Genomic DNA, 19055 nt, shown 5'->3' with positions numbered 1-19055 from the left:
TCACATGAAATATCAGGGATAATGTATTGATAATTATTCAGTATGTGGGTAAGAGAAAACCAGAAAGAAAATGTTCTTTGAAATGTATCTTCTCTGAGGGTGAAATCCACATGGTGCTGGAGGCACCATGACATGGGGGACCAGGAGGACTCTGTGCCCTCAAATGTCCTCTTGCCTCATCTGACAAGTAAATAATTGGGTCCAATGTGGATCTTGTGTGTAATTATATTGGAGGAGGAGTTGTTCATTTTTTCATTTAATGTTAAAAGGAAACTGCGATGAGATTAAGCCTGATCAGTTTCACCCCAACTGGTTCTATGAAAAGTGAGACACGATGTTCAACTTTCACAAAACTCAGACAACCGTATATCCATGAGAAAAATGCTCCTAATAATAATTTATATTTATTTCTGTTTTTTTAGGGAACCGTGATACACAAATCAGTAAGTGTTGTGCCCTTTTCTCCAACAAGGAAAACTTTGTACAAATTTGTCTCCTCATGTTTTATTTTTTAAATGAGAAAAACTTGAATGCCCTGATGCTGCACCACTAACATCAGTTAGAGCTGTGCCTTTGATTTCAACGAGTGTAGGATCCAACGCTAAATGCACAAGTCACATCACTAAAAGAATAATGTTGATAATTTTAGGGCCCAATATTACATTCCGTGCACTCCTAAAGCTCCCAGCAAAGTGAATGGGAACATGGAATATGCAAGGAAGTGGCATTGGGCTCTAAGGGTAGCTTTTTAAAGGTATTTGGACACCTAATGCCAATTGAAATCAGTGGGAGTTAGGAACCTAAATACTTTTAAAAATCTGGCCCTAATTCGCTAGGGAATTCAGAACTTTCAGAACTGTAAGTCCATGCAGATAATCAGTTATTTTTTGATACTTTACTCTAGTGTAGACACAAAATGAGCCCAAATGTCTACCCCACAATTTTACAGGCCCCCAGCCCATGTCTTGTGAGCCTGGTTAGCTGCCATGGGTCAATTGGGGGTATTCAGTTGCTGTGTAGCCGCACCCTATGGGACTTTGCAGGTGCTCTGTTCCCTTCCTGTGGGTTGGAAAGGGACTCTTCTCCCCAGACCTCAGTAGTTTCCCTGCCCATTGCCTGGTTCTATGGGTTTGAGAGGGACAGGCTGCAGATGGGATGGGAGGCTGGGGTTGATTCCATCCTGGAAGAGATGCACTTAATTAGTGTGTATTTGTTTCTGATTCTTTGTTACCTAGATGATCTTCAACGTGAACTTGGTAAGTGTTTCTATTTCTCGAATGCAGCCTTTTCCCTGGTGTTGAAACTACCTCTGGATCTCTCGATCTCTCACCCTTCTGCCAGGTGGAGTCGGGAGCACCAAGGACTGGGTGCAGTGTCAAGGGTTCCTCCTAGCAATACAGAAGAGAAAAACCTTGAGACCCCACACAATAATCTGGGCAAATTTCACTCCTGAGCCTTTTTAAGGCTCTACAATGGCCCCTTTAAGGCTCATAGCGGCACAGCCATACCCCTGCAGCCTCCCTGCAATGGGCTCTCCCGTGTAGCCGCTGGATGCCGACCTCCCACCAGCATAATTTAACCCCCCCAACGAGCGGCAGTAGCTATGTCGGTGGGAGAGTGTCTCCCGCCAACATAGCACTGTCCACACCGGTGCTTTTGTCGGTGAAACTTTTGTCAGTCAGGGGCCTGCTAGTGTAGATACAGGGTAAGAGACAAACCTTCCCACTCACCCGCCCTGAGTGTAACAAAAGAAAACTTTTATTACAAGGCAAAGGGAACCCAGCATTGTTTTGGGAAAACACCACAGCCATGATTTGAAAGCATGTTACCCTAAGCAAACCCCCACCCCACAGTACATTGGGCAGTGTCCTTTGCCTCAGTTTCCCACCTTGCCGTGTGAAAATCCAATGAGCGAATGACCTGTAACACACCACTCCCCTCTCCCGCCGCTGCAGCCCACTCACAGGTGGTTGTTCTTAATCAGCCAAGACCCAGAGTTCAGAGGTGCCCTCACATGGATTCACCTCCCAACCCTGAAAGGTGTGTGTGTGTGTGGTGGGGGGGCGGGGACATTGAGCAACATGTCCACTGCTTCGTCCACCTCTGCAACTGGCTTGCTGCTGCTGCTCTCGCTGTCACCACTGGCCATAGGTGCCGACAGCCCCGGAGCACCCACAAGGAAAAATTAGTGGGTGCTCTGCACCAACCCACAGCCAAGCTGTCCCCTCCCCGCGGTGCCCACTGGCGTCCTCGCTGACCAACTCCTCCCCCTCCCTCCCAGTGCCTCCCACCTGCCGCAAAACAGCTGTTTCACAGCACTCAGGATGCTTTGGGAAGGAAGGGGAGGAGCGGGGATGTGACACGCTTGGGGGAGGAGGGGAAGAGGCAGGGTGGGGCCGGGGACTTCGGGAAGGGGGTGGAATGAGGTGGGGTGGGGGCGGAGCAGGGGCCTCTGTAGCCTCCTACCTGGACGGCTCACAAACAGCCTCCGCTGGGGCTGGATTCTTTAATTGATTTGCAGATTAAAACCAAGGCCTTAAACTGGCATCAGAAGGGGACTGGGAGCCAGTGAAGGGATTGGAACATGGGCCTGATGGGTTCACTGTGGCCTAAGCCCTGGAGAAGGCCGGCAGCTGCATTCGGTACCAGCTGGAGCCTTCACACTCAGCTGTAGATTCAGTGAGCGACAGTAACCCAGCCTGGCGGTGGCAGAGGCAGGGATCACTGGCCAGATTCCTGCCCCCAGGAAGAGGCAGAGTTTCCTAGGGCGGATTGGCGGGTAGCAATCAATCTATCGGGGGTTGATTTATCCCATCTAGTGTAGACGTGATAAATCAGTCCCCGAGCGCTCTCCTGTCAACTCCGGTTCTCCACCGCCTCGAGAGGCGCAAGCGGAGTCGACGGGGGAGTGGCAGCTATCAACTCGCCACCGTGAGGACGCCAAAGTAAGTCGACCTGAATACGTCGACTTCAGCTACGCTATTCCCGTAGCTGAAGTTGTGCATCTTAGGTCAATCTCCCCCTCCCCGCACCCACCCCAGGGTAGCCCTGGGCCTAGTGAGCTGGGATGTTTAGACACTGATGCTACCAGGTCACCTAGTCTTTGCACCTCGACTTTGGTGAACGGGGGCTGTACAGATTCAATGAAATGAAGGGCAGAGTCTCATCTCGTTCTTCAAAATGTGTCCCTGCTTCTCAATCACTTTGCTCTTGCCTGGGTTCAGCTTAAGCCAGCTGCTCTTCATCCCAGAGCCCTGGTGTTGCTGCATTCGCTCAGCTGGGTTCTCATCCCTCTCTCTGTGTTTGGTTTCAGACTGGAGAAGAAACATCGTCTGCCCAGGTAACTACAGCTCCTATTGCATCGATATCCAAAGCTCCCCTGCCCTGAGACTTCCAGTCCCCTTTTGTCACACAGTTAATATTTTACACTAGCTCTTTGGGGCAGGGATGGCTCTGTACTAAGGTGAAAAGACTCAAAGGTTTGTCTGGCCAACATTGTGATTTTGGGTGCCCAAGGAGCTCTTTTGTGCCCACTGGAAGCTCAGAGGATTCTCAGCGAGATGCTGTTAGAGTCCCTGATGGGGCTGGAGGCTCAGGGAGGGAGGGGTGGACAAAGGGCTGGGCCAGGGCCAGGTTAATGTCTAGGCTGCTCATTTCAATTTTCAGAAGCCCTAACCGAGTTGCATGTGCCCAGACAGCTGCTGCTGCTGCTCTAGCCGTGGCACAGGTACATGGCAGCCAGCAGGGCTTAGCACATTCACTGCACACAGACCCCCATAGGTCACATACAGAGATACCGAGACCCTATCACACACTGACTGCAACCCCCCAAACACACGGCAGGATCCAAGCTGCATGAGAAGCCAGTAAGGGCACAGAAGGAGCCAGTGCGCGCTCTGGAATTCCTTGGGGAAGATGGGGCAGGAGAGGAGTGGTATGGGGAGGGATGAGGTTAGGGAGTGGGAGAGGAATAGAGGGATGCACAGGGCATTTCGGGAGTGGTCCCTGTGGGGAATGATTCTTCTTCCAGAGGGCCACAGCTGAGGTTGGCTAGTCAAGTCCAGTGAAGACTGTGAGGCGGTTCAGAGGGACCTCTCCCCCCGCAAGTTGTGTGAAAGGGAAACCTGGTGGGATATGAAGTGCACTGGTGATAAATTAACATATCATGGAGGGAAAAAATTGAGCGACTCATTCACATTACAGGGTTTGAAAATAAGTGCATCAGCAGCTCAGGGCTTGGCTACACTGGCAGCTGTAGAGCGTTTTGGGTTAAACCAGCCTTCGGAGAGCACACTAGGGGAAGCGCCGCAGTCTGTCCACACTGAGAGCTGACAGCGCAGGGGCATGGCCACATTGGCAGCGGCATTGGGAGCGGTGCATTATGGGCAGCTATCCCAGCATTCAAGTGGCTGCAGCGTGCTTTTCAAATGGGCGTGGGGTGGAGTGGAGTGTGTTGTGTGTATGTGGGGGGAGAGAGAGTGGGTTTTTGGGATGCTGAGAGTGTGTCAGCACACTGTCTGTAAGTTCAGACCCCCGCCTCTCTCTCCGTCACTCAAAGCAAACAGTAGCTGTTTGTTTTTTTTCTCCGAGCTGATAAGCAGCCGGCTCCGAAATGGAGCTTTGAAAGGGCCACTTCCGCATTCCTGCCGGAGTTCTCAACAAAGACAAGAGCGGTCACTTCAGTTAATGGGATGATGGGACGTTTCCGGAGGGCAATCAGAGCGCTGTAACGTTACTCCTCGTCCACACTGACGCTGCAGAGTCTCACCCAATACGCAGCAAACCTTATCCCTGCCGGGGAGGTGGAGGACCAGCCGCGCTCTAGCCAGGGAGTCGGAGCGCTCTACGTGCCTTGCCAGTGTGGACGGGGAGTGAGGGAGAGCGCTCTGGGCGGCTCTATTGCGCTATAACGTGCAAGTGTAGCCAAGGCCTCAGTAATGCAACCTGGAATTCACTGTGGCCAGCTTGACAAAACCCTCTGCTCACTGCGCAGCTCTGGGGAAAAGGTCAAACAAAATCTGAGAATCCATAAAAGGGGGATGGTGAACAACATGGAGATATTATACAGCCGTTATAGAAATCAGTGTTTTGCCCTCATCGGGAGTACTGTATTGGGTACTTCTCACCCCACCTCAGAAAGGGTACTGAAGAAGAAAAGGGGGCTCAGAGAAAGGCAATGAGAATCAGCACAAGGAGAGATTGAAAAAACGGGGGATTTTTACCTTTAAAAGAGAGGAGCAAGAAGGGACATGATACAAGTACAGAATATTGCACAACCCCCCTGAACAGAAGATGATTTAGGTTGAAATGTCAAACACTTGGTAGTTAGGAAATGCTAGTTTTATCCTGGCCTGTACGCCCTTAATTCTCACCCCTTGTGCATCCATCCTGGGCAGTGAAAGAATGAGGCAGGGGTCCTGTGGCAAAAACAGTGTGCGATCATGGAATTGGAGATTGTATCATAAAACACACACACGGGACACCAGCTAATGGGCCAACCCCAGGGACAAAATATGTTGCCAGAGAACAGCAGGGTAGCGGGAGTGGAGAAAGGAGCTTTACAGGTAATAACAGCAGAGGTGAAAGGAAGCCAATAGGCCCTGGTACGGCCCTACTGGCAAGCCGCAGCGGTGAGTTATATGGGCTCGTGGCTCCAGCAATATTGAGGGCCCGGCTCCACCAATGTTCGGGGCCAGGTCTCCCCCTGGCCCCACCTCCCACCCCGCCCCCGTGCCCCCTCCGAGTGTCCCCTGTTCCCCCCTTGTTGCCCCCCTTGCACCTCCCTGGGCCCCAGAGCAGAGTGTCCCTGCCTCTCCCCTGCAGCTCCTTGCTACCTCCCTGCATCATCTGCTGCCGCGGGGTCCTAGTGCCCCCATTTCACTAGTGGCAGGGCAGGCTGCCCTTCCCCTGCCCTTCCCGCTCAGACCCTTTCATTTCCCGGCTGGACCCTCCACCAGCACAGGCCATCCCTGCCCACAGTCACCGCTCCTGCCCCATGCTGGGCAAGGGCTGAGTGAGTGAGGGGTGTGTGTGTCTGTTAATATGTGTCTGCTGAGTTAGTCTGGTCTTTGCCAGAGTCAGACGGGAAGATGAACCTCGTGCTCCTTCTCCCCCAGCACTCCCCTTGCTCTCACGTAGGCTGAGGGTGCAGGGATGGGAGGCATCTATTCTCTCCCCATAGCAATGCTCTCTCTCATCTGGGAATGTGGGGTTTAAGATGGGAAACTGCAGGGAGAGGTGAGGCGTGTCAGTGAGCACTGAGGAGAGGGAGCTCAGTTTCTCACCACTCTGTGGGGCCCCCCATGACACCTGGGTCTCTAGTCCCCTCCCTGGAGAGATGTGGAGCAGGACAGGAAAGAGCCTGAGTCCCAGACCTGGCTCAAGTGACCCTTTGGCTGCATGGCTGGCCCACCTCTGCCCGGGGCGTGACTCTCCCCTGCACTGTGCTGACATCTCTGAGCTGCTCCCCCTTCAGAGCTGACGGGTAAATCCTGGAGGAAGGAGATTCCCTGAGTCACTCCCCAGCTGGGGCAGATTCTGTCACTGATCCCATCAAACCCTCCCCCAGGGCCGAGCTCTGCCCCTCACGCTCTGATTCTCTCTCCCCAGCGAATGTGACTCTGGATCCAGACACGGCTCATCCCCAACTCGTCCTGTCTGAGGGTGGGAAAAGTGTGAGCCAGGGAGACAGGTGGCAGGATCTGCCCGACAACCCTGAGAGATTTGACTCTTGGCCCTGTGTGCTGGGCTGTGAGGGATTCACCGCGGGGAGACATTGCTGGGAGGTGGAGGTGGAGGGTGGGGGATACTGGGCTGTGGGGGTGGCCAGAGAGTCTGTGGGGAGGAAGGGAGGGATCAGCCGTAGCCCTGAGGGGGGAATCTGGGCTGTGCAGTGGTGGTGGGGTCAGTTCTGGGCTCTCACCTCCCCTGAGACCCCCCTGCCCCGGCGCCGGGTCCCCAGCAGGATCTGGGTTTGTCTGGACTGTGACCGGGGGCAGGTGACATTTATCGATGCTGGTGACGAGGCCCCGATCTTCACTTTCCCGCCGGGCTCCGTCCCTGGGGAGAGAATCCGCCCCTGGCTCTGGGCGTGGTGGGGATCCCGGCTCCGCCTGCGCCCCTGAGACCCACAGCAGAGGGGGGAACCGGAAATCAGCCTCTCTAGCCTCATGGCTCCTAGTCTCTATGACCTTGGAGGACTCCCATCTACCCAGCCCCGGCCCCTCATCTCTATGACCAGTGGAAGCTCCTCCCCCTCCCTTCCTGCAGCCCCAGGACACAGAGGGGGAGGGGAAGGAACCCCTGGGGCTCCAGGAGGGGCAGAGGGGCAGAGGCGGGGGCTGGGCAGGGGGCAGAACTAACAGCCGGGCTGGGGACAGGCAGAGGTGGAGGAGGCAGGGACCCAGCATGAATCAATCAGGGTTTTGGGAGAAGCTGGAAGCTCTGTAGCAGCTGGGAGCATTTTGTGCAGATCTGTGGCATTAGATCTCGCTGGGGCAGCAAGAGGGGAAGGCAGAAAATCAGGGGAAAGAAGGGAGCAGCCAAGGGGGTTGATCTGTGGGAGGGAGGGGAGGAGAGTGGGAAAGACACAGGAAAATAAACAGGGATCACAAGTGAGGGCTAGAAAAATGCTGAGTAGAAAAGGAGAGTATGAAAGAAAAGGGAGAAGGAAAGGGAACCTGAGAGGGACAGAGGGATTTATGACATGTTACTGAAAGTGAGACTGTAACTCATTAATTCCCTATATTAATTCCTGGGCATTGGTGCTATTTTAGTGCTATTAAGCAAACTGCTCTGAGTAGCTGTGGATCTCCTTACAATATGCTGTGGTCATTAAACTCTGTCTTAGCTCCTTTTACTTTCCTGCTTTCCACCTACTTACTGTAAAATAAAAACACTACAAACAATTCTTCTTGTTTCCTTCACCTTAATGTCCCAGCTGTAATTGTTGTGGGCAGCTCAAGAACGTGAGGTCCAACCTCAGGGCAGTTACAAAGCAGGGCACAAACCCCACACTGGTTGTCTGTTCTGTATTTAGATTTCACTCACCAGGTATCAACTGTGAACCCCTCAAGCACTAAAACAGCTTTAACATGGGCAGTGGGTGAAGCTTCCCCTGGGGGAGGTTAGTTCCCTGTCCCACCTCTTGCATCCACATTCCATCCCCCCCACTGGCCCTGTCCCCACTTTGCCCCAGGCCCTGCCCAGCCACCACCGTTGGCTGCATCACTCTCCTGCCCATGTGAGGGCAGCGTTGATAAGGGATGCGGCAAGAGGGGAGGGCTCTTGATGGGGAGGAGGGGTGAGGAGGGATCCAGCGAGCAGGTGGGGGTCTTGCGGGTAGGCGATGGGTGAGAGGAGGGACATAATGAGTGAGGTATGGGGGGGTCTCATGGGCAAGGGGATGGAGGAGAGGAGGGGCACAGTGAGTGATGGGTAGAGGCATCTCGCGGGTAGGGGGGTGGATGAGAGGAGGGACAGGGTGCGCTGGGCAGTCTTTCGGGGAGGGTGGAGGAAAGGAGGGACACAGTGACCCGCGGGCTGGGAGATCTTGCAGGGGCTGGGGGATGAGGAGGGATGAGGCAAATGGTAGTGGGGGGTGGATTTTGTTGGGGGGTGGAGGAAAGGAGGGACCTGGAGACCAGTGGGGGAAGGATCTCACAGGGGACGTGGTGAGCAGCAGGCAGGCGTTTCACAGGGGCGGGGGGTGAGGAAGGATGTGGCGAGTGGCAGGTGGGGGGGCTGTCTCTCAGAGGTGAGGAGGGATGTGGCAGGCAGGGCCCTCTGAATGAGACACCCATGTGGAAAGTTGCGGGTAGTTAATTCAGATAGGAAAGCAAGACGTGATATGGATAGTATCAGAAACCCCCACTGGTAGCTAAACCTGATGGCTAAATCTGACAGGGGGCTGTTTTTCACACAACCCCTGGCGAAGAGCTATGAAAATGTTGGGGGCTGGGGAACCAAGGTTGGAGGGGCACCTGCCCACAGCAAACGATGCCCCTGTTTGGAAGGGAAGAAAAGTAAACTAGTGAGAATGAAGGACAGCGAAGGCTTTGAAATAGGGTTGCCACCACTGAGGTACAAAAAATCAGGACGTCCTCAGGCCATAAGCCTGGCAGTATCTACTGATCACCTTACACATGTCCCAGGGCAGCTACCTCCAAAAAGCATATGCTTCAGTGTTCACAGAATGGGAGGATTAGTTACAGACATTAGGTTTATTATTTTTAATTAAAAGGTATAAAAAGTTCATAACATTGGAAGTCCAAAATGGTATTAATTGTCATAGGAACATAAAGGCATTTCAGATATATGGAACCTTTCGGAGCAGTAACAGGCAATCAATGGTTGCAATTTCAGCTTGCAAACTACGGCCTGTATCCAGAAACATAATGTAACCATGTCCTTAGCTGTATTCAGTGCAATTCTCATTGATACTAGTGTCATGTGTGTCTAGATAGCCAAATACATATCACCAGTTTTACCGACTCTTGCCATTTTACCATGAGGGTGGCAGTATTTGGTGTTTTTATTCTGAAAGCACAAACTTCTGGAATCAAATGATTGCTTGAGAATCACAGTTTTCACTAAGTATACCAATAAAAAAAATTTTAACTTGTGGTTTTGGAAAAAATGTGAAAATATGAATCTAATGCACCCCTAAAGGCTCAGAAACAAAAAATGAAAAGAACCCCAAACATATTTGGTTTTAAATCATAATTCTTTGATGCATGATGTACCATATGATTTCTTGGGGTTATCACTACTGTATATCTATGTTTAGTTAAAATTACAGTAGAAATTTGCCTCTGAGAGAGATGTCATACAAGAGAGTGTTATTAGGTTGACCCGAGTGGATGGCTGATGTTCAAGGCCCTGCGCACTGTTCTAGTTGAGAGCAGAATTTGATGATGAGTCTGGTATCTTTCATACAATCTAGTGTATTTACAAAGTATGCAGGAAGTTCTGTTTCCATTATCTAAGGAGGCACCAAACCATCCCACCCATCCAAAAAAACCTCAGAAATCTTCCTTTGCGCACTGCTCCAAACTCTCTCAGTCAACTTGTGACTGGGTGCGCGTGTGGACACACACACACACACACACAACACAAAAATTCCAGAGTGGCCTCGGGTCTTCTCTTTGCTATTGTGTCTTGCTCTCATGTGTAACCATTAACCTGGACAAAGGGAAGCTGCTACATTCATCCGTTTAAGGGGCTTTAAACCAACAATAGGCCAGTGCCCTTAGTGAACACGGGCGAAGTAAGTCAATCGTGAACCAGGTAGCACAAGGACATACCTCTACACAGTCTTACCCAAAGTGATGGTGAACTAAGAACAATGAGAGTAATAAAATAAATAATTAAAAGGGGTGAAACTGCATTTACCGGGGATTAGATAAAAGGGAGAGCAACACAAGAATCAAACACTGCTCAGGGGATTCTGTGCCCCTGCGTAGGCACAGAATTCATGTGCCATCCAGAATTTTCTTTTTCTCTGCAGAAAATACATCGTCAGAGACGTGCTGCAGTTACACCTTTCACCCACCAGGGGCCACTGGGGGGGGGGGCAAGGGGGCAATTGCCTAGGGGCCCAGGAGATTTCAAAGGGCCTGGGGACCCTGGCTGCCACCACTGCGGTGGTCCTGGTAGCGGTGGCTGGGAGCTCCAGGCCGTTTGAAATCACCCAGGCGTGCTGCAGGGCTCCTATGCGCACAGGCTGGATGGGTGCAGTGGCAGATTAGGGGGAGGAGAAGCTCCAGACCCCGGCAGGAGATGCGCTGGGCAGGGTGGGGATAAAGGAGAAGCCCCGGACCTAAATTCCCTCTCAGCTACGCCCCTTCCCTGACCCCCACCAAGCCTAGCCTGGACCTGCTCTGGCTGGGGGACAGATGCCCCCAGCCGAGCCACTGGAGATGCTGTGACCATGGAGAGGCACCTCTCAAGTGGCCCCAAGCTGCTTCGGTGAGAGAGGGCTGAGGGTAGTACCCGGGGCAGCCAGCACCCCAAACCCTTCATCACCAGCCTGACCCCTAACCCCACATGCACAGCCAGAGCCCTCACCTGCCCCGCACTCGAACCCTATGCCCCAGCCCTGACCCCCCCGAGACCGCTTGGCCCCAGCCCCACCACACACCTCCATACTGGTGCACATAACAAAAGTCATTCTGCACATGGACATAAAAAATTACAGGGAACACTGCCACGGACCCCGGCAGAAGCCGCGCAGGGTGGGTGGGAGAAGCCCTGGACCCTGGGAGAAGACGTGGGGCTGAAGCCCCCAGTTCAGGACCCCAAGATGCCCTAGCAACAGAAGCTGCAGGGCTAAAGCCCTGACCCCCCTCTATGTGGAGCTGGCCTGAGTCCCTCTCTCTCCCGTGCCCCCTGCATGGAGCTGGCTCTCACTCTCAGACTGTGGAGTAATTCAGCCCAAATCTACTCACCTTGGTATCGCCATTTCCCCCATCATCACACAGCCATGAATGGATTCAGCCTAGGAGGCAGGGTCAGCATTAGCCCCATGTGGCAGGTGGGATCGAGGACACCCAGAGGTGAAGTGAATTCCAGCCTTGGGAAACAACGGAGAGGGGCTGCTGCCGAATTGCCGCCCCTTCAGCAGGGCCACCCCAGCCACCAGCTTGCTTTGCTGCGCCTGGTTCACGGCAGGGAGGTTTTTGGTTGGGGGGGCGGGGCGTTGTGGTTTGAGGGGGGGATAGCAGTACCTGCAGCAGGGCAGCATCGATTTAACCTGCCCTTGCCCTGCTGGCCTGGCAGTTGCAGTGCACCGGGGTGGGGAGGCTGTTGTGGGGCAGCTGGGGTCGGGGGGACACACAGGCTGTGTGGGGGAGGGGCAGGCGGAGGCTGCAGCAGGGTTTGCGCGAGTTGGGGGGGTTGGCACAGCTGGGCTGGGGGTGGCTCGACTGGGCTGGTGGGGGGAGGGGAGTGGCACCCACTGCCCTGTGCTAATTATTGGTCAGTCTTTGGTTATCTGGGGTGCACCAGCCTGGGAGGGGTTGTCTGTTGGGGATCTGCTCTGGGTGTGTACTGGCTGCACCTCGGGTCGGCTCCCCTGCTTTTTTTTCTTTTTCTTTTTTTAAAAAAATATTAAAAGTTCTGCTCGGTGTGTTGGCCTGTCTTTCTCTTAGTGTTGGTTGGTGGGTCCTGGTGGGCACACTGGACTGGTGGTATCGTGTGGGGGGGAGGGGGTAAGAGGGGCAAAGGGGACACTGGCTGTGTGGGTTTCTGGCGGGGCACAGAGACGTGTTGCTTCAGGGGGTCCCCAGAGTGTATGGGGGGAGGGATTTGAATGCAGAATGAGTAGGGGGTGCTGGTATGTACAGCGTGTGGGGGTGTATGGTGGAGGCCTTAGCATGGACAGTGTGTGTGTGTGTGGGGGGGTGTTGCATGGGGCCTAGAGTGGGGTGGAGGCGTGGGGGTCTGGCTCTGGCATTGTGGGGGCCCTGGCTGGGGCAGTTGGGGGCAAGGCTTTTGTTTTTTGTTTTTATTTGGATTTTTTTCACCATCAGTGCTGGTACAGCACCCCCACCACCAGCCTGCCCCTACCTTCCTGACCTCAGGAAAGTGAAAGTAACCTTGTCCCACTGCCCAGAGAGAGCCATGGCTGCAGAGAGCCCCGTGGAAAGTCTCCAGGAGGAAGCGACATGGCCCGTCTGTCTGGAGTATTTCACACACCCTGTCACTCTGGAGTGTGGGCACAATCTCTGCCGAGCCTGCATCGCCCAGTGCTGGGAGGGACCCGACAGAGCCGCCTCCTGCCCTCCGTGCAGAGAAACTGTGCAACAGAGAAACCTCAGGCCCAACAGGCAGCTGGCAAATGTAGAAATAGCCAAAGGGGCTGACTTTTCAGGCAGCGAAAGGAGCAGGAGGGGGCAGGGTGTGTGGGGAACACCAGGAGGCTCTGAAACTGTTCTGTGAAGAGGATCAAACCCCATCTGTGTGGTGTGCGACAGATCCCAAGTGCACAGAGCTCACACGGTGGTTCCTATAGAGGAAGCTGCCCAGGAGTACAAGGTAGGGAGTTGCTGTCAAATTTAATGGTAATAACTTTGGTTACAAGGTTCATTTCACCGGAAGTTGCCTGTTGCAAGTGTACATCATTCAGCTCTCCAAAGCCTTCATTGAATGGGAGATACTACTGAAAAATAGATGATCTGGGAGAGTGGCAAGAAGGGCAAAAAATAGTCTTTAAAGATACCTGACATGGGAGACTTTTATCTAAGAAGTGGAATCCTTATTAAAACCAGCTTCCCCTGGTGAAATAAGGGAACTTTTTTATCATAGGTGCCGACCGCATGGGTCCTGCTGTCAGGTCCTGCTGATCAGTGCCTCTCCGTGCCTCCCGCCTGTCAAGCTCAGCTGTGGGGGCTATTGAGGGGAGAGGAGGAGGAGTAAGCATTGTTACCCTCCGGGGATGGGGTAGAATGGGGTGAGTAGAATTGGGGTGGGGCCTTGGGGAAAGGGGTGGAGTCGGGGTGGGGCCTGGGCAGAGCCAGGTGTCAAGTCCCCTCCCCCCAGCACATTGGAAAATTGCTTTTTATAGAACAGAAGCGGTTAAATGATCAGTGAGGCTTGAATCACAAGAGCTGCAGGCCGGTCTATGTGAGAATGCTGCCTTCAGGCTGGAGATGGGGAAGTTACAAGCTGTTGATCTTGTTACTGATTTGTATCATAGAACTTATTATTAGTTTTATTTGGATCACAGCAGTCCCCACAGCCCCCAAATGAGATCTGGGCCCTGCATAAAACACAATGAGGGACAATGCCCACCTTGAACAGGTTGCAGACGAAGTAGACAAGAGGTGGGGAAGGGAAACTGAGGCACAGAGAGGGCAGTGACTTGTCCAAGGTCATGCAGTAGGTCAGTGGCAGAATTGGGAATACAACCAAGATATCCGAAGGTCCAGTCCAGTGCCCAAACTGCTAGACCAGCCTGCCACCCCACAACAGCACTGAGCAGTGATGAAGTGCAGCCATTAGGAAGGAAAGACTCTTTGACAAACATCCCAGGCCCAGCAGGGAGATGAGGTTTCTCATTGGGAGATACTACTGAAGGTTAACTCAGATGCCGGCACAGGAGGTGACTGTGCTAAATAATGCACGGACCTCCCCCCTTCCCCCCACCCCCCCAGCACCTTGAATCCACACACAAAAGGGCTCCAGACAGCTCAGGGGTCCATGTCATTTACCACTGGGATTACACTGGATTGCAACAAAACTAACCCCTGGGCTGTGCTGACCTGGGTCAGTCTGACCTGTTCTGTGGTGTACATGGGCAAGGACCAACCACAGCGGTTCCATGAGTCCCACAGTGCACCATCTTCAAATCTCTCAGGATCCACTGCTTTGGTGATCTTTCTAGGGACTGGGACTGTAGATACCTACCCGGAAGGCATTGCTGCTGAGAGTGTTCAGGACAGCACTAGGGCAAAGCCCAACCATTCTTACATCAAATCAGCCTGTCTAATGGGGCTTGGCCCTAATGCTTCTTAGACCATGTCTGTCCAACCAGTGCAATCCCCAGGGCTTCAGGGCAGGAATTCAATGGGGACTCGGCTCCTGAGAAAATCCCAGCCCATATTTTGAGACTGATGTTTTCAATCTGGAATACCAGGATTTCAGGGCACATTGCCCCTCAATCAATTGCTTATAACATTTTCAACGAGCGGGTGAATTAAATTATATATTTTAGTTTTCTTTTTTTAATACCCCTCAGTCCCCACTCCCACAGCAGCAGGATTTGTAACATGGCCTCCCCGGTCCCCCACCATTATTTCTGAGGCCAATCACTGTTGGGGGACTTGACACACTGTTCCATCAGGTACACAAATGCTTACGAGCCAGATTAGAGGTCAGAGCTCCAAGGTTCTGTGCCTGGCTCTGTTGTGCAGTGGTGGTAACCAGATCATATCTATTTTATGCATTCAACCCAAAGGCAGTAGGAATGAGTGGCTAGCACCTGGGTTTTCCATATTGGAGAGCTGGGTTCTTTTCCCAGTTCCACCTGAAGTGACCTTGTGCAGCCTCTCAAATACTTTGTAACTGGGGGGAGAAAGTGTCTGACTGATGACTGCAATTCTCAGGCAATTCGTTCACCAGCAACAAAAACCCAGCAGCAGTGAGATTCTCACCCTGAGCCCATGCACCAGAGCTGACAGCATCTGGATGCCATGAAGCAGCAAGGCTGGTTAGAAGCAAGTTTACAACCATGTAGCCAGTTTGCCTTACACAAGGGTAGCAATGTATCTCATCACAATGTGAGACAGGATCTGTAATAATATTGTATCTGGTTGCTCAGGAAGTAACCAGCTGCTTCCCCAGGATGCCTCTGTCCAGCACACCTTTCCCATTGCAGCTGCAGCTCCTGTTCTGGCTCCAGAAGGCCACTCCCCAGATTCCCTCTTGATCCTGATCTCAGATCCACTCTGCCACAGAAGAGTTCTGGCTGCAGGGCCCAGCCACATGAAACAGCAGCAGTATGAAGGCGAGTGACTGATGGCTACAGATCTCCAGCCATGCATTCCCCAGCAAAACAAGGAGCAATGACAGCCTTCCCCTAAAGGAAAATAATTTCAGCTTACACCATTCAGCTGCAAGAACATACAAATTCCACAGTGTAGTGCATTAAATAGTGCAACATTGTATCCAAGTTTACAGCAGCCCTGGTAACAAGCCACATCTCTGGCAAGCTTTCCTTTCTCACCTCAGCTGGATTTCCATTTCTGGCTGGTGCATGTCCTCTCCACACTGGGCAATAAACTTACACTGGGGTGCAAGGCTGGGGAGCTGGGGGATATTGGCTGGTGCCTTTCTCTGTGTGATTTGTGAGTGGCTCTGGGAGCATTCAGGCAATCCAGCTGGGTGTGGGGTTCCACCTATTTTTGTGCTGAGTGATGACAGCTCCCAATGGGGTTTACTGCTTCAAAGCATTGTGAGAGACAGCCCAGGCTGGAGACGTAAGGGGCCACAGTGGTACCCCAGATCCAGTTTGCACGCGGGGGATCCTGTCACAAGGGGAGCACTATGTCTGCTGACCAGTGAGGACTTAGAACTAACAACTTACGCAGTTTGGTCCCTGTTTGATTTGTAGCTGAGAACAGAGAGAGGTTTGGCTTTAACCTTCGACCTTACAGCAATAAAGACACTCCCTTCACCATAAACTCCAGTGTAGCGTACAAGGGCTGTTTATTACTGAAGTAATTAAAAGGGGAGTTTTCATTTGGCGCAGCAGATGAAAAATATAATGGTTATTATGATTGTATTAAACAGGGCCGGATTAGCTTTTTGTGAGCCTGGCGCCAAACATATTTGTGGGGCCCCCTGGGGAATGAAGGGGCCAGGGGCAAGAGCACAGCAGGCAGGGTGCATTTGATTTAAATCATGATTTAAATCACTAGTCAGGAAGTCTCGATTTAATCAGGGTTTTCTATATACATGTGCATTCTTGATTGTTGTTACAACCTTAATACATATTCTTCACAACTCAGAGATCGATGTAGGTTTCATTTTTAGAAGGTACACACTATACATTTTTAAACAGTGATTTATTTTGAAAACTTTTCAGATTAGTTTTACAGCTATATCAGAAAATGAATGATTGGTTATTTCATTTACCAAAGGTAATTGAAGCAGATATTTATTGTCATTGGGAGGTGAACCATCTCCAATTCAACAGATTAATCATTAATAATTGAAGGATTTTCTTGCCTGGCTGTATTAGGAGGAGAACATCACCAGACAGACATTTCAATTATTTTATTTAACGAAAACAACGTTAAGTATTCTGGATTTTTTTCTTCAACAGCAAACATATAATATTTTAACAAAAAAGCATATGTCCCTCGCTTTTCACATTTATGTCCAGACTTCTTCTCCTTGTCCAGATCTATTGTGCCCCCAACAGTCTTCTATTCATTGAACTTTTTGAAACTTTGCACTTTTAGAGAGAGGTACAAAGGGATTGACTCCATGTACACAAATTTGCAGAGGGACAATAGAGTTGAGGTCTGTTATTTCTCACCTTTACATATTATTTATTTATTTTAAAACATTTTTGCTGTTAACAAGCATGTTACCTCTGGAGACCCAAATCCGCAGTTTGAGAACTGAAAAATTAAGCATCTCTGATGGTGTCTTCTAGACTGAGCACTGAGTCCCATTGGGTAGATGGAAAGATTAACCTAAATAATCTATAGAGAAGCCTGTGGAACCCCATAAGATTGGGTCCCTAATCCATGAACTATTAGAACTCATTTACAAAACTTTTCTCAAACATTACATGAATATATTGTCTCATACTATAGAAATATAATTTATCATCCCTATTCTATGATAGGTTATAGCTCAAAGATATCTCATCTTTAGATAGGTTTTTTTCTCAAAAAGCATTTTCTCAAAAAAATCCAATTTAAATGAAAAAATCCAATTTTTTAATTTTTTTTAAAAATCATTGATTGTTATCTGCCCTGACAGCGAGACACAGTGGGGTTGGAAGGATTGGTCCCCAGCTGGAGGGAGGCAGGGGCCAGGGGCAAGAGCACAGGGAGGCATGTGTGTGGGGGGAAGGATTGGTCCCCAGCTGGAGGGAGGCAGGGGCCAGGGGCAAGAGCACAGGGGGGCATGTGGGGGAAGGATTGGTCCCCAGCTGGAGCGAGGCAGGGACCAGGGGCAAGAGCACAGGGGGGCATGTGCGGGGGGGGGAGGATTGGTCCCCAGCTGGAGCGAGGCAGGGGCCAGGGGCAAGAGCACAGGGGGGCATGTGTGGGGGGGGAAGGATTGGTCCCCAGCTGGAGCGAGGCAGGGGCCAGGGGCAAGACGAGCACAGTAGGGCATGGGGGGAGGATTAATCCCTGCTGACTGGAGCGGGGCAGGGCCTGGGGCAAAAGCACAGCGGGGGGGGGAGCTAGGGTTGGTCCCTGGAGCGAGGGAGGTGCCAGGAGTAAACTGCAGGCCAGCAGGGCGGGGGAGGGGTAAACAGGATCCCCCCCCGCCCACCTTCTCCCTAGTCCTAGCGCCCCCCCCACCCCCCCAGCTGAGCGGCAGGCAGGGACTCCATCCGCTCCGCTCCCCCCGGGCGGCTGGGTGACAGTCCCTGGCTTTGGGCTGCCTGACCCCGGGGGAGCCCGAAGCGGCACCGGCAGCCCGGAGGAGCGGCAGGGCAGTGGCTGAGGGCTCCTCTCCGGCCCCCCGCAGGCTGCTTGCCAGTGACGGGCGGGGGGGGACGGGGGGGACGAGAGGAGCCCTCAGCCGGCCAGCGGAGAGCAGGAGCGAGTGGGCGGGGTGGGGGGCGGAGGAGAAGCCCCGGGGCCGGTCCTAGGGGAAGGGGCTGGAGAGCGGAGCCGGCGCCGCGGCCGCTGGGCTGCAGCAGAAGTGGAGCGACCGGGGGGCCCCTGATGCGTGTGAACCCAGCGCCGTCAGAAATCCGGTCCCGCAGGTAGCAGGTCTCGCGGAGCAGGGAGCCGAGTCTCTGCGAAATTCTCACGGGGCTTCCGCCAAACTGGGGCCCTTGGGTAGATCTGAGTCAAGACGGGACCCCTGGGTGGACTTCTCCGGGAGAGGATCCTTCACCCCAAAGGGCAATGTGGGGGTGAAGGGACGGAACCCCCCCCCCGCGTGCCCCTCCCTTTCCTACTTTCGCTTTCTAGTGTGGTGGAGGCCTCGAGAGAGACACATCTCGCTTCAGTGTCTTGACAAAAAAGAGACACCGTTTTGGCAGATATTTGGAAGCAAAGCCTGGGATCCAGCTCCTTGTCTCTGTCATTTCTCCTCGCTTAATTTGGCCTCACTGAAATCATCACTGAAAATGTAAACCCCCCAGAGGAGAATGGATGAGGATTGTAGAAAACCCGGAGATGCCAGGGAGAGCTCAAAACGGTCCCAAAGCTGATTTCCAGGAGTCATCAGGTAGGTGAGCTTCTGTCACTTGAATACTCTCTCTGCTGCTCTTTGATAGCTCCTACGAGACATTTAGTCTTTGGGTGAATAAATAGCTGCAAAATGATCCAGTAATCCCAGATAAATGTATCTGACTCTGA

The 19055-nt window shown here is 52.4% G+C and overlaps 1 protein-coding gene across 1 annotated transcript in view; it reads left to right on the top strand.

Moving 5' to 3' along the window:
* The window catches only part of LOC144274530 (butyrophilin subfamily 1 member A1-like), a 34490-nt gene extending 27209 nt beyond the window's left edge, over positions 1-7281 (top strand). Inside the window, exons 8-9 of the mRNA XM_077833407.1 lie at positions 3314-3340; positions 6610-7281. Coding sequence (XP_077689533.1) covers positions 3314-3340; positions 6610-7124 — 542 coding nt within the window. The 3' untranslated portion in view covers positions 7125-7281. The remainder of the gene's footprint in view (positions 1-3313; positions 3341-6609) is intronic.
* Positions 7282-19055: the final 11774 nt, after the last annotated feature.

Source organism: Eretmochelys imbricata, chromosome 14, assembly GCF_965152235.1.
Source record: "Eretmochelys imbricata isolate rEreImb1 chromosome 14, rEreImb1.hap1, whole genome shotgun sequence".
NCBI classification, from domain to species: domain Eukaryota; kingdom Metazoa; phylum Chordata; order Testudines; family Cheloniidae; genus Eretmochelys; species Eretmochelys imbricata.
This window is presented reverse-complemented; position numbering and strand designations above follow the sequence as displayed.